Consider the following 15055-nt stretch of genomic DNA (forward strand, 5'->3'; position numbering starts at 1 on the left):
GCGGAGGCGGAGGGATTGGGAATACGGGATGGCATTTTTGCAAGAGGTAGGGTGGGAAGAGGTGTCATCCAGGTAGCTGTGGGAGTCGGTGGGTTTGTAGAAGGTGTCAGTGTCAAGTCGGTCGTCACTGATGGAGATGGAGAGGTCCAGGAAGGGGAGGGAGGTGTCAGAGATGGTCCAGGTAAATTTAAGGTCAGGGTGGAATGTTTTGGTGAAGTTGATGAATTGCTCAACCTCCTCGCAGGAGCACGAGGTGGCGCCAATGAAGTCATCAATGTAGGGGAGGAAGAGGTGGGGAGTGGTGCTGGTGTAATTACGGAAGATCAACTGTTCTACGTAGCCAACAAAGAGACAGGCATAGCTGGGGCCCAAATGTGTGCCCATGGCTACCCCTTTGGTCTGGAGGAAGTGGGAGGATTCAAAGGAGAAATTGTTAAGGGTGAGGACCAGTTCGGCCAAACGAATGAGAGTGTTGGTGGAAGGGTACGGTTGGGGACATCTGGAGAGGAAAAAACGGAGGGCTTGGAGGCCCTGGTCATGGCGGATGGAGATGTAGAGGGATTGGATATCCATGGTTGAAGTGTTCAGCCACAGAGCGATGGGGTTGGTTGTTGCGGGTGTCCCATAGATGTTCTCTGAAGCACTCTGCTAAGTAGGCGTCCTGGCTCCCCGTTGTAGAGGTGACCGCATCGGGAGCAACAGATACAGTAAATGACATGTGCAAGTTCAGGTGAAACTTTGATGGATGTGGAAGACTCCTTTGGAGCCTTGGAGGAAGGTGACGGGGTAGGTGTGTTCTCTGCTAGCTCTTTGGCAGCACTATCCAATTAGATCACATTCCACCATTTATTACCTGCATCCCCACAAATTTTGCCTTTACCATTTCCAGGATTGTTAAAATTCAAGAGGGCTTTAGACAGAATATATAGAGAGGAACTGTTCCCTTTGGTGGAGGGGTGGAGAACTAGAGGACACCAATTTATAGTGATTTGCTGAAGAACTGGAAACAACATGAAAATAAACCTTTTTCTTGGCTGAATCTGGAATGCACTGCCTGACAATGCAATGGAAGAAGGTTCAATTATAGTTTTCAAAAGAGAATTGGATTAAAGAGAAGACTAAAAATCTGTAGGGCTATGGTATTAGAGCAGGAAAGTAGAAGTAGCTGTGTCGCTCCTACAGAAAGCCAGCACATTGATTCTACCGTTCTTTGCTGATTACCTTCAATCCGTCTCTCTGATCACTGGGTCAAAATCCAAGAACTCCCCCCCTAACAGCTCTGAGAGTACACTTCAATGCCTCAAGAAGCCAACTCATGATTATCTTAGTGGAAATCAGGAAGGGACATCAAACTTTGGCCTAACCAGTGCTAATCACAACCCAACACAGAATGTAAAAAGAATCTTGGTCCAGCAAAAGTAGTTTCTTTACTCCACCAAAACTCTTCATAATCTTGAACGCCTTGACTTTGAATTTTCGTTTAAGCCTTCCCTGCTCTCGGAGCAGCCACAGGTACTCTGAAATAAGGTTCCCTACAACCTCTCTAAGGCATTGATATCTTTACTAAAAAGTGCAAGAATTAGACATGATCTGCCATGTGGAGTCTGACTCGTAATCTTAGTACCCGCACGTTTGTTCTCTCTGCCTCTACATATAAAGCCAAGGATCCTGTCAACTTGACCTTGCCACCTCGAAAGACTTATCTCTGGCCTGAGAGGCAAAAGGCCCCCACTGAACTCACCACACCTCTTTAAATGCAGACTCTCCCAATACGATAATAAATAATGTCACTACATGGACCAAATTTAGATTGTTCAGGTCACTTCAGTCCAGCTAGGCTCAGACTGAGAACTGTTCCCATCGCACAATGCACTGTTGCAGCCACTCTTTATTTTTAAACAAGACTTACTTATTATTAGCTCTGCTCAAAATAGATCTTTTCATCAAGTGAGGAATTCACAGGCTAAATTCCCATTGGTCTCTTGGTATCTGTGGGGATCTCAGAACCTTTCAGGCAGAGGGTAAATGTAGTTTTAGACTGTGCCCCATGGAGACAAAATCCCGCACAAAAGGACGAGATTAAAGCCTCCTTTGTGAGTAATGAGTGATGGGAGGTTGTGTCATCTCAAACCAATACTCAGATGTGACTCTGCACCAAGTAGGCAGTAACTCAGTACTGCCACAACTGAAACATCGAGAAACAAATACAGCATCAAGATATGGAGGGAGATTTCTGAACTAGGGATTTGGACACAAGGAGCTTAACTCTGATGTAACCCTGTGCTGAACCAGTCCTGAAAATGTTTGGTTGGGAGGGTGTAGAAACTGTTTTACTTTGTATCTAATCCCATGCTGAACCTGCGTTGGGAGTGTTTGCGGAGGGGTTTTAATATACTGGGTCCACAGGCATAAATCTTTGCTCATGTGTGAAGCAGAGAGCTAGGAACATTCCTAACACTACACATCTGAGTCGGGACAAAGTGTTTCAGATAATCCAGCTTGCCACCTGTATAATAAGGAAGTGGGGCAGGCAGCAGAAATAGGATGCAGAAACAGTGCAGAGACAGGGCTAGGGGATGTTGGGTGAGGAAATAGGCTGTTTGAAAGTCTGTCCTTGGTGTTCGAGAAATTGTATGGTAAAGAATAAAACAGTTCTCTCGTCCTCATCCCTCACACTCCCTTGTCCTCCACACAGTCTCCATGGCCCTCATTTATTCCCGGTCAACCTTTGCCCATGACTCCACTTTTCATAGCTCCTCAGAACCTCCAGGCCATTCTATACTTCCCAGCCATCCACCTATGGCCCTTTGTAGTCCCTATGCCAATCCATGCAGCTCCCACACAGTAGTCAAGCTTTCCGCCCACTATGTTCACTCATCCAGTAATCACATGGAAATGAAATACAATAAAGGTCCAAGTTTCTATTGAAGAACTTACTATGTTAAAAATCATCGTCCTGTATCAAAACTTCTAGTCACTTGAATCTGTCAATCAACCAAAGGACTCTTTTTTATAGAATCCCTACCGTGTAGAAACAGGCCCTTTGAACCAACAAGTCCACACCGACCCTCCGAAGGGTAATCCATCCAGACCCATTCCCCTAACCTATTATCCTATTCACTTTGCCCCTAACCAATGGGCAATTTAGCATGGCCATTTCACCTAAATTTGCACACCTTTGGACTCTGGGAGGAAACCGGAGCACCCGGAGGAAACCCACGCAGACATAGGGAGATTGTGCAAACACCACACAGACAGTCGCCCGAGACTGGAATCAAACCCGGGTCCCTGGTGCTGTGCCAAATTGATAGGCACCCCTTTCTGATAATGTTATGCAGCACCAACCCGAAAAGGATAATCATATGAACAGGATTAGGCCATTTAGCCCCACCACTCAATGAGATCATGCTTGATCTGTGGCCTAACTCTGTATACCTGCCTTGGTTCATATCCCTTAATATCTTTGCTTAATAAAAATGTAACAATTTTAAATCTGAAATAAACAGCTGATCCAGCATACACTGCTGTTTGTGGAAGAGAGTTCCAAACTTCTCCCATCCTTTGTGTGTACAAATACTGCCCAACATCTCTCCTGCATGGTTTGGGGTATGGGTGGGTTTCGCTTCGGCGGGTCGGTGTGGACTTGTTGGGCCGAAGGGCCTGTTTCCACACTGTAATCTAATCTAATCTAATCTAATCTCTCCTGCATGGTTTGGCCTTAGTTCTCACACTATGCCATCTAATTCTATAATGCCCAACCAGTGGAAATACTCCTGTGGCTTAAGTCAACAGAGTTACAGTGTGAACATTGATTAGGTCTCTTTCCAAGCAGACTTTTCAAAAAAATATTAAATGCCTAGGCTGCTACAGTTCCAATTAGCTAATCCATGCTTAATGCAGAATCAAATCTACTTTTAACAATCCCAAAGGGCACTTAACCTCTCCCAAAAGGTGTGCATATACCTGACAAAAAGTGTACCTCATAAAAATTCCAAAGAGTTCCAGTAAATTTAGATCTCTTCCTGACAACTGATTCTCTATGTCCTGTGCCATACCACCCACACCCTCTACATTTGCTGTGACCCATGCCATAACCCCGAAATCCACAAGTGGCCACTGTCCCTGATACCTGACCTTAAGCAACTGATGGACAGTGCAAGTGAGACAACTCCAGTGGAAGGATTCGTAGCCATTCTTCCATATATAAAACCAAGACAGACACTGGATTTCGCACTCTGCATTCATCCAAGAGCAACCCCTCTCCCCGCATCCCTGGCTTAATTCACCATAGGGGCTTATCGTAAGAAGAGGGATTGGGAGCACTACTCCTGGCACGTTTAACTATGATGCTCTGATCAATGATGATGATTCAGACTCAGGGTAAGAGGGGATTGAGGCACGCCTCCCCTATGTCCCCATCACACCCTCAAGATTGGGACAGGTGACGAAAACACATGTACACGGGGTTACACCCCAACCCCCAGCGCCAAATTGCTGCTTGCTACATACGGCCTTCAGTTTCTTCTTCTTCTTTCGACTCTTCTCAGCAACCTGTTTCACACAGAGCAACAACAAAGTGAGGGAAAGTTCCAGAACACCGAGTGGAGAGGAATGGGTGTTATATCAGCATGCAAGGAGAGAAGGAGCACATCACACGGTAGCTGCAACACACACACACACACACACACACACACACACACACACACACACACACACACACACACACACACACACACACACACACACTTGAAGAGACTGGCCACTGTCGTGGCACTGACTCATTAATCCAGGGAGGGGAGGATGAATTACATAGGACTCAGGATTGGTGATACTGGGGACACTGGTAAAAATTTCAAGCTTCAGAAATATTGCTTAAAGTTCACAGACAGAGTACACTTTGAGTATAGGAATGTGATCCAAAGAACAGATATTCAATTCACAAGGCATCAATTTAAGATTTCAATTATTAAATTTCATTAATATATTTGGACATTAAAAAAAATGCTTTTTTCAGGAAACATGGCTGTGAAACTTTGAGATTATCCTTACAAACCTAACTGGTGATTTAAGATGATTTTAAGAAAGAAATCTGCCCTCCTTACCTGGTCCAATATGGAGAAGTAAAGTCATCATAGTCTGACCAGACCATTGGCCTGATCTCTCATTAGTGAGAAACGACTGGTAGTGGTTTAGCCTGAGGATCACTATACCTCAGGTGAGGGGAGAGATTGAGGAGAGTACTTCATGGTAACCTGGTATGGATGAGACTACAGTCATGTGGTTGGTTTTTCACTCGCTATTGAAAGAAGCTGAGTAAGTCATTCACTTGTATCAAACTGCCTGCAGCAGCTGATGGCCCACCAAGATCTTCTCAGTGCAAGAAAGGATTGACAATAAATAATCACCTTGTCAGTATATAACAATTAGGACTACTTTGTCTCTCGTCCCTAAACCAGGAGTTGTGAGCAATAGCAATTCCAACTATACTCACCCACAAACATGGGGGCTGGGTAATCAACATGGAGAGACATGTAGACTTAGTCTGGTATCTTAAACATGAATCAGTAAGTCAAGGACAACCCATCCCCATGTCATAACCCAAATTCCCTCATATTCCCATTCGAGGACTCACCCCAATGATTTACAGGCACTGTCCTTTACCTTCCAACTTCTCCACCTGCAGCTAAAAGACAGTGCCTCTTTCACGGGTGCAGACAACAACTACCTATAGCAACTAAGAGGCCATACTTCATTTGCCTGGGTTGATGGAGAATGTTGGGAGGCTAGTGAACTTTGGTTTGGATCCTGCCCAATGCTCTTTTACATACACACACATTCAATTTTAACAAACACCACACAAACACCAACAGTCCTTAGACACCACCAGTTAAAGAAGGCAGCTCACTACCACCTTTTCAAGAGTAGCTAGGGATAGCCAATAAGTGCTGGTATCTACATGCTTTAAGTGAATTTAAAAAACACATGCATAATTTCATTTACATATCTACACATGCAAATGTATACTTTCTAGGATAGCAATAGTCAGGGACTAGAAGGGTTGATTTGCGCTCTTCCCACTCAGGGACCTTTGCACCCTGCCCAGATTGATCCAAAACCCAACTGTTGATCAGAGAACTGCTCAGGGCCCTGACTGCTCCAAGTGGACAATACTTGCAGTCTATGGAGGGAAGTCATTGCCCTTAGGCTAGGAGCTGCAGTATATCAGCTCAATCATAACTGATTTGCTCTGATTTTAATCTCTAGAACTTCCTGCATCTCATGCAAAGCCTCTGGCTTTTTTTCTTTGTTTTCAAACATATAGTTAGCAAACAGAAGGCTCGCACTAATAGAGAGGGTGTGGTATTTGCCAGCTCAAAACAAGGCACAGTTTGAAAGGAGATGATTGCAGAGGAGCCCAGGCAAAAGGCTTTCCAATCTCCATCAATTAGCAGATCAATTAGACCCCAGCCTCAGTAACTTAGCCTCATAAAGTTGTGGTTACATTAGAAGACTAGCCATCCTAGTTCTTGGCTAATTCTGCAAAGTAAGTTAATGTAATTTAAAGTGAATTCAATGTCCACTTGAATTCTGTTATAAAATCTGAAAGAAAATAACTGGGATCAGAAAAATGGTTCTAAAGCTCCAACTTGTCGTCCCTTAACAAGGTGGTTAACTGCCCTCAGATAGGATAAGCAAACCGTGACAAAGAATGAGAAGACCCATCCCACCTTCTCAAGGCAACCATAATGGGCAGTACAAGTCAGCAGTGCCCACATTTTGAGTAAATGGAACAAACCAAGTAGCAGCACAACGATTAGTCCAGTTAGTGAGAGTCACTAGCTGAGCAGGCAATCAGTGTGTTCATGATCTTACCACTCCACAGGCACCAATACTCTCGTAACCTGTCTGTTGGGTGAAAGAAGAAAATCAACTTGTCAGCACACAGGAGAGGATTATAATTGGGATGGGTCTGGTGTCACACTGGTTGCTTTGAATGTAAATAGACATGTTTGAAGAATGTTTGAAGAGCAGAGAGATTTGAGAGCATCATACTTTAAAAGCGTCACGTAAAGATATGTGTGCTGTGAGGCAGCAGTGGTTAGCACTGCTGCCTCACAGCGCCAGAGACCCGGGTTCAATTCCCGCCTCAGGCGACTGTCTGTGTGGAGTTTGCACATTCTCCCTGTGTCTGTGTGGGTTTCCTCCGGGTGCTCCGGTTTCCTCCCACAGTTCAAAAATGTGCAGGTTAGGTGAATTGGCCATGCTAAATTGCCCGTAGAGTTAGGTGAAGGGGTAAATGTAGGGGAATGGGTCTGTATAGGTTGCGCTTTGGCAGGTCGGTGTGGACTTGTTGGGCTGAAGGGCCTGTTTCCACACCGTAAGTAATCTAATCTAAGTAATAATCAAGCAGAGTTTGCTCCTTCACAAAAGTTAAAGTCGTCATCATCCCAGAGGGATGCTTTCTCATTGTGGGTGGCACGGTGGCACAGTGGTTAGCACTGCTGCCTCACAGCGCCAGAGACCCGGGTTCAATTCCCGCCTCAGGTGACTGTGTGTGGAGTTTGCACATTCTCCCCGTGTCTGCGTGGGTTTCCTCCGGGTGCTCCGGTTTCCTCCCACAGTCCAAAGATGTGCAGGTCAGGTGAATTGGCGATGGTAAATTGCCCGTAGTGTTAGGTAAGGGGTAAATGTAGGGGTATGGGTGGGTTGTGCTTCGGCGGGTCGGTGTGGACTTGTTGGGCGAAGGGCCTGTTTCCACATTGTAATGTAATCTAATCTAATACTCTGGGGTCAGGTCTGTCACTGCACAACACTTCACCGGGATACAGATTTGTTACTCTAACATTAATATATTTTTAGATATATTACTGGTGGTAACAGGTCCGTCACTGTATAGCACTGGGTTACTTCACTACAGTCACTGTATAACACGCAGGGGTACCATTATGGTGGAGACAGGTCTGTTACTAATCATGGGAACAAATCGGAGATAATTAACTTATAGGAACAGGTGTAAACCCTTTAATCTAACTCTGCTACTACCTCATTCATGGAGATCATGGTTGACCTGTAACTTAACTCCTTTGTCCCAAATGTCTGAAAACCTTAGTAAACAAAAATTTAACAATCTTAGTTTTAAGACGAGCATTTGTTCCAATATTAAGTGCCATTTCAGAAAAGAGTTCCAGTGTAGATGTGTACCCTATTCTAAACTGCCCGACCAGCTGAAAGGTTTTTGTACTTTTCCTACTGTACACCTCATGAGCAAAGGCTAAATGGGCTGGGACCTGTCTCACTGAGTTTAGAAGAATGAGAGGTGATCTCATTGAAACATATAGAGTTCTTAAAGGGCTCGACAGGTAAATCTGAAAGGATGTCTCCCCTCATGGGAGAGTCCAGGACCAGAAGACACAGTTTTGGAATAAAGAGATGCCAATTTAAGATCGAGATGAGGAGGATTTTATTTCTCCCAGAGGGGTGGAATCTTTGGAACTCTTTCCCACGGACAGCTGTGGGGGCAGAGTCCTTGTGCATACTTAAAGCTGAGATCGAACAGTTGAAGAATCAAGGGTTATGGAGAAAAGTCAGGAAAATGGATATGAACAATGTTGGATCAGCCATGATTCTATTGAATGGTAAAGCATGTTCGAGAGGCTGAATGGCCTACTCCTATTTCTATTTCTTATAGTCATGTGGTCTTATGGTTTATTACAGTATGCACAATTTTACAATCTAAAGTAATAATCTAAAAATGCTCTTATAAACTTGTTAGGCGAGATTCCTGGGGATACATCACTTTTCAGCAAAAAGAATTCTTACATTTCTGTTGACTCCCTCAAATTAATTCCATAATTTGTTTTTGTCTGTGAATCAATCTGTGATCCCTTTTGATTTCCAAGTTACTGACCACTTGTTGTACCATAAAAACAGATGACAAGTAATTATTTAGCAAGGTAACAATTCTTAATGGGGACCTTTCTTCTTAATGGCCAATCTTTCCACTACGATTATTAATGTGTTGGATTTTGCAGCAGATCTTCATAGACATCATTTAAAATTAGATTAGATTAGATTTCTTACAATGTGGAAACAGGCTCTTCGGCCCAACCAGTCCACACCGACCCTCCGAAGAGTAAGCCATCCAGACCCATTTCCCTCTGACCTAACACTACAGGCAATTTAGCATGGCCAATTCACCTGACCTGCACATCTTTGGACTGTGGGAGGAAACGGAGTACCCGGACGAAACCCACACAGACATGGGGAGAATGTGCAAACTCCACACAGACAGTCGCCCTCAGCTGGAATCAAACCTGGGACCCTGGTGCTGTGAGGGAGCAGTGCTAACCACTGAGCCACCATGCCGCCCTCAGCTGAAGTATATTAACATTCACACAGACAATGGAATAGTTATTCCAAGTATGAAGGTTTGATTGAGTCTGAAATTCAATGAGACTCCATTTACCCAAGTGTCACGTTTGGCTTGGGCTCTGGATCCACACTTCATTTACAATGCTTTTTGCTATGAACCAAACTCACATAGATATTCCTGGTATAATCTGAGCAGAACCCAAGAGTTGTGACACAATACCATTCACCAGCACCCCACACCATGGGCATGGTAGTTGCAACCTTCGAAGTAGCTTGAACATCCACATGAGAAAGTGAGCACAAACTTAAATTGGGTAGACAATCCAAATATTGGTTCCCAAAACAGATGGCACAACCAACCAACTCAAATCAAATTATGTATCTGTCCACAGTCATCACAAATCAAACTGCTTTATCTGTCCACACTGCCCTCAAAAGAAACTGTTTCTGCCAACACTACCCAAATCAAACCGGATAAACAACCACTAAGTTCCCAATAGAAACAATGCAAATGTCCACATGGTCTCCAAATCAAACTGTAAATGATCACACAGACCCCAAATCAAATGTTCACACAGACCCCAAATCAAACTGTAGATGATCATACAGACCCCAAATTAAATTGTATCCAAACCAGAAAGCCAAATAACATTGTGCGTGTGATCACACAGATCCCAAATCAAATTGTGTATCTGAACACACAGAATCCAAATCAAACTGTTGCTGCTTAAATACAGTCAATAGCTTTCAGTTGGGGGAGCTTTTCTGGGCCCCATCTGCTTAACACCTAAGAAAATCAGGAAAGCCAAAACATTTCATGGCCCTGCACTAGGCCCAGACATTCTAATTAAATGTTGCTTAAATGCTAAAATAGCACAATGACTATTTGCTCAGCACTTGACATCATAACAGTTGTGAAATTAGAATCTACCATTTGCAGTGAATCTGGTTAAAGAGAGATTTGTGGGAATGACCTGAGAACATCCCATTCCATCCCCTGTGCCAGAGAAAGCCCACATATTCACATAGGCTGACAGAAATCCACATTTCCAGACTGGAACTTGCCAGGGAACCAAACCGCAAACCAAGGTCCCCAAAAATCATTGTCATAGGAATAAAATGGCACTAACCCGGGTACTACCACGACTCCCCACTGAGGTCCAGTCATCTTCATCAGATACCTGCACAAGAAACAAGAGTTTGAACAAATAAATAGTACCTTCTGAGCATCTGGAAATCGAAGGAACAGAGCAAGTGAATGAGGGGAGATTGACACACACCACACAGTGAGTGAGATAGGGAGAAACACATTTACAGAGATGGAGAGAATGACAAAGAGAGCGTGTGTGAGAGAGATAGAGAGAATAGTAGGAGGACACACACACACACACACACACACGTAGCCAGAGAGGCAGTGAGAGAAAAAGGGACATGATGACACGGAGAAGAAAGCAACACAGAAAAAAAAAGAGTGGAAGGAGCAAAGAGGGACAGGGAAAAGATGGAGATACAGAAACAAAAATAAAAAAGGAACAAACTATCAGAGCAAACTAGTGCAGAATATAAAAACTGACAGTGAGGACTTCTTTAAATGTATTAGAAGGAAGAAAAAGGTCAAAATGAATTGAGGGAGACAATTATGGGTAATAAGGAATTGGCAGTAAAGTTAAACAGATCTTTTGCATCAGTCTTTATGGTGGAAGACATTTTGAACATCCCATTAACTCTAAAGAATATGAGGAAGAATTAAATACCATCACCACATTATTAGGGAATAGTAATAAACAAACTAATGGGGCTAAAGGCAGGTAACTCCCTTGGTCCAGATGGTTTGCATCCTGGGATCTTAAAAGAAGTAGCTACAGAGATATTGGATGCATTGGTTGTTTTTTGCCAGAACTCCTTAGACTCCGGAGAACTGCCAGTGTGACACCACTACTCAAGATGGGAAGGAAGCAAAAAGCAGGTAACTATAGGCCGATTAGCCTAACATCTATTATTGAAAAGATATTGGAATTAATTATCAAGTAATAGCAGCACATTTGGAAAATCAGCATTTAATCCAGCAGAGTCAGCATGGCTTCACGAAAGGGAAATTTATTAAAGTTCTGAACCAGAGAGGATAGAGGGGAACTAGTAGATGTGTTGGACTACAGAGAAGGCATTTGACAAGCTGCATTAGTTGAAAGGTGTTGGAAATAGTATATTGGCATGGACTGTGAATTAGCTAATGAGCAAGATAGGGGATTCTTTTTCAGGTTGCTGATCTGTAGTCATTGGGGTTTCACAAGAATCAATACAAGGCCTGCAATTGTTTACATTTACATTGGAGGAAGGAAACAAATGTACTGCAGCCAAGTTTTCAGATGACATAAAAATAGTTGTAAAGGCCAGTTACAAGAGAAATACCAATGGTTTACAGCGAGACATTAATAGGTTAAGTAGGTGGCAAAAAAAGTTGGCAAATGGAGTATAATGTGGAGCTGTTCATTTGGAAGGGAGAACAAAACAACAAAATATTTAAATGGAGAAAATCTGCAGAAACCTGCAACACAAAGGGACTTGGAGGTACCTGTGCAGAAACATGGAAAGCGAGCACACAGGTGCAGCAATAACCAAGAAGGCTAATAGAATATTGTCCCTTATTTCAAGGAGGTTGGAGTATAAGAGTGAGGAAGTCTTACTGCAACTGTACAAGGTGCTGGTGACCCATATAATTTGGCGTAATGTGAGCAGTTTTGGTCCACTTATTTAAGGAAAGATATCATCTCATTAGAGACAATTCAGAAATGCTTTATTGGGATGATCCCTGATATGACGGTATTATGACCAAAAGTTGAACAGGTTGGAAATCTACTTATTGGCATTTGGAAGAGTGAGAGGATTCTTAAGGGGCTTGATAGGGTAAATTCTGAGATCTTTTTTCCTCATGGAAGAGTCTACGGTCAGGGGGCATTGTCTCAGAATAATGTGGTACCAATTTAAGTCCGAGATCAGGAGGAATTTCATATCTTTGTGGGTTGAGTGTCTTTGGAACTCCTTGCCTCAGAGAGCTATGGGGGCAGATTTATTGTGTTTATTTAGGATTGAGACACAGATTTTTGAGTAGGGTTAAAGAGAAAATGCAGCAAGTGGACTTGAGGAATGTTGGATCAGCCATGACCCTATTGAATGGCGGAGCAGGCTCAAGGAGCTGAACAGCCTTCCCCTGTTCCTGTTTCTTATGGTCTTAGGGGAAGTGATAGCCTAGTGGCATTATTGCTAGACTATTAATCCAGAGATCCAGGTAATGTTCAAATTGGAATTTGAATTCAATTTTTTAAAAGTCTGGAATTCAAAATCTAATGATGACCATGAAACCACTGTCAACTGTCAGAAAAAAACATCTCGGTTACTAACGTCTGTGTGGAGTTTGCACATTCTCTGTGGGTTTCTTCTTGATGCTCCAGTTTCATCCCACAGTCCAAAGATGCGCAAGTTGGGGTGGATTGGCCACGCTAAATTTCCCATACTGTCCAGGGATGTGCAGGCTAAGTGGCTGAGCCATAGGGAATGCAGGGTTACAGAGATAGGGTAGGGGTGAGGGCCTGGGTGGGATGCTCTTTCAAGGGTCAGTGTGAATTCAATGAACCGAATGGCCTGCTTCCTCACTGTAGGGATTTGATGAAATTGCTGTCTTTACCTGGTCTGGTGTACATGTGACTCCTGACCCACAGCAAAGTGTTTGACTCTCAACTGCCTTTTGGGTAGATGGACAATAAATGCTGGTGTAGCTATTGATCCCTGAATCAATAACATTAAAAAAAGGAGGGAGGATCCTTGACTGAAGCACTGATGCGGGACCAGAAAGAGAAGCCACAGTAGGTAATTTTCAGAACAGGCATATATGGTTAAGATTCAAACTGGGTGTGAGCAATCTTAGGAAATAATTATGTGGTCAGACTGTCAAAGGCTTCTAATAGGTTACAAAAGACAATGAGGAACAGGCTACTGTGTCACTGTCACACAATGTCGCAGGAAGTTGACAAGAAATTGAGAAAGAGCAAGAGAAGGAGAGAAATATCAGAACTAAAACTTATAAAAGCAGAGAGATAGTGTGAAAAGCAGAGAGAGGAGGAGAGAAAGAGACAGAATGAGAGGAGGGAAGAAAGTGACAGACAGAGAGAAGGAAGGAAAGAGGGGATCACAGAGAGAGAGAGAGAGGTACAAACCGAAGTGTGTCTTCTGAACCTGCGAGAGTATTTTTCACTGTCTTCCTGTAGAGCCAGGAGAAGAAAAATGCAGGAGTTTGTGAACAGTTCGATCAAGGGTACAGCAACAGTTAGTCAGGAATATCTCACAAACTGAAAGGATGATAGCTCATAAAGGATGCATGCTACTGAAAATGTGAAAGATCAAGGGTGTGGAGAGATGTGGGCTGGAGGATTCATCACTCCCTGTAGAAGGAAGTCAGAGATGGAACCCGAAACCACACCATTTTCTAAATAGTACCTTTTTATGACCAAGATGGATGAGAGACTGATGGCACTGGGGACGGAGTGGGTGGAAGTGGCTAGAGAGAGAGAAAAGGGGTGGAGTGGGGGCATGGACATAGGAGCAACTGGAAATAGTCTAGAGGCCTTTGCAACATGAGGCAACCCCCGGAGGCCTGACAGCAGGAAAGGACACTTTTGTTACTTAACACCCTGAAAAAGGTGCCAGCAAGGGAATACCGTTAACATGGTAACTCACACCCGGGTTACAGCAAAGACACAATGGACACCAAGAAATTCCAGATGGTACAGTGATGCCCTTTGTGGTTTTCTATTTTAAATCATGTAACATATACCACAGAGAAGAAGGTTGTTCTTGAGACCAATATCGTGAAGTTTATTTGCAACATTAACTATTTATAAGTCTACGATATCATAGGTTTACATAGCTTGTCGGCATTCTGCTCTTACTAATGTTATTGTCATTATACATACAGAGAGAGATGGGATATCATACTTTGTGAGGCCACATGACTGTCTTATTGGTCCAGTCTTGTCTGGTCTGGAATCTATGCCATAATACATCATGAACACAGAAGTATCTGGAGATGCAAAGAGTTTGCAGAGGTATATGAAGGGTGGACCCTGTCACGGTGGACGCTGCAAAACGTGTCAGATTGTGGACATAGATACCACTATTACGTGTGGGAACATCTCCCACCATGTACATGGCAGGTACTCATGTTTCTCAGCCAACATTGTCTATCTTATACGTTGCCCGGAGGCATGGTACATTGGGGAAACCGAGCAAAGGCTACGACAACGGATGAATGGGCACCGCACAACAATCAGCAGACAGGAGGGTTCCCTCCCAGTTGGGGAACACTTCAGTGGTCCAGGACATTCAGCCTCGGACCTTCGGGTGAACATCCTCCAAGGTGGACTTCGGGACAGGCAGCAGAGGAAAGTGGCCGAGCAGAGGCTGATAGCTAAGTTCGGTACCCATACGAAGGGCTTCAACCTGGACCTTGGGTTCATGTCACACTACAGGTGACCACCATTACATTTTACACACAGACACTCCTCTACACACACACACACATACAGGCACTCCTATACGCACACATACACATGGGCACACATATACACAGACACGCACACAGACACTCACACACACCTTTACAGACACTCACTCTCCCACCCTCACCCCC

The 15055-nt window shown here is 43.7% G+C and overlaps 1 protein-coding gene across 1 annotated transcript in view; it reads right to left on the reverse strand.

Annotated features, from left to right (window-relative positions):
* The window catches only part of LOC122551917 (leucine-rich repeat flightless-interacting protein 2-like), a 100825-nt gene that overhangs the window by 27981 nt on the left and 57789 nt on the right, over nucleotides 1-15055 (reverse strand). The window contains exons 6-9 of the mRNA XM_043694486.1: nucleotides 13584-13628; nucleotides 10503-10553; nucleotides 6874-6906; nucleotides 4510-4551 (exon numbers count right to left, since the gene is read on the reverse strand). Of these exons, the coding sequence (XP_043550421.1) occupies nucleotides 4510-4551; nucleotides 6874-6906; nucleotides 10503-10553; nucleotides 13584-13628 (171 nt within the window). The remainder of the gene's footprint in view (nucleotides 1-4509; nucleotides 4552-6873; nucleotides 6907-10502; nucleotides 10554-13583; nucleotides 13629-15055) is intronic.

The sequence above is a fragment of the Chiloscyllium plagiosum genome, chromosome 7 (genome assembly GCF_004010195.1).
Source record: "Chiloscyllium plagiosum isolate BGI_BamShark_2017 chromosome 7, ASM401019v2, whole genome shotgun sequence".
Lineage (NCBI taxonomy): Eukaryota > Metazoa > Chordata > Chondrichthyes > Orectolobiformes > Hemiscylliidae > Chiloscyllium > Chiloscyllium plagiosum.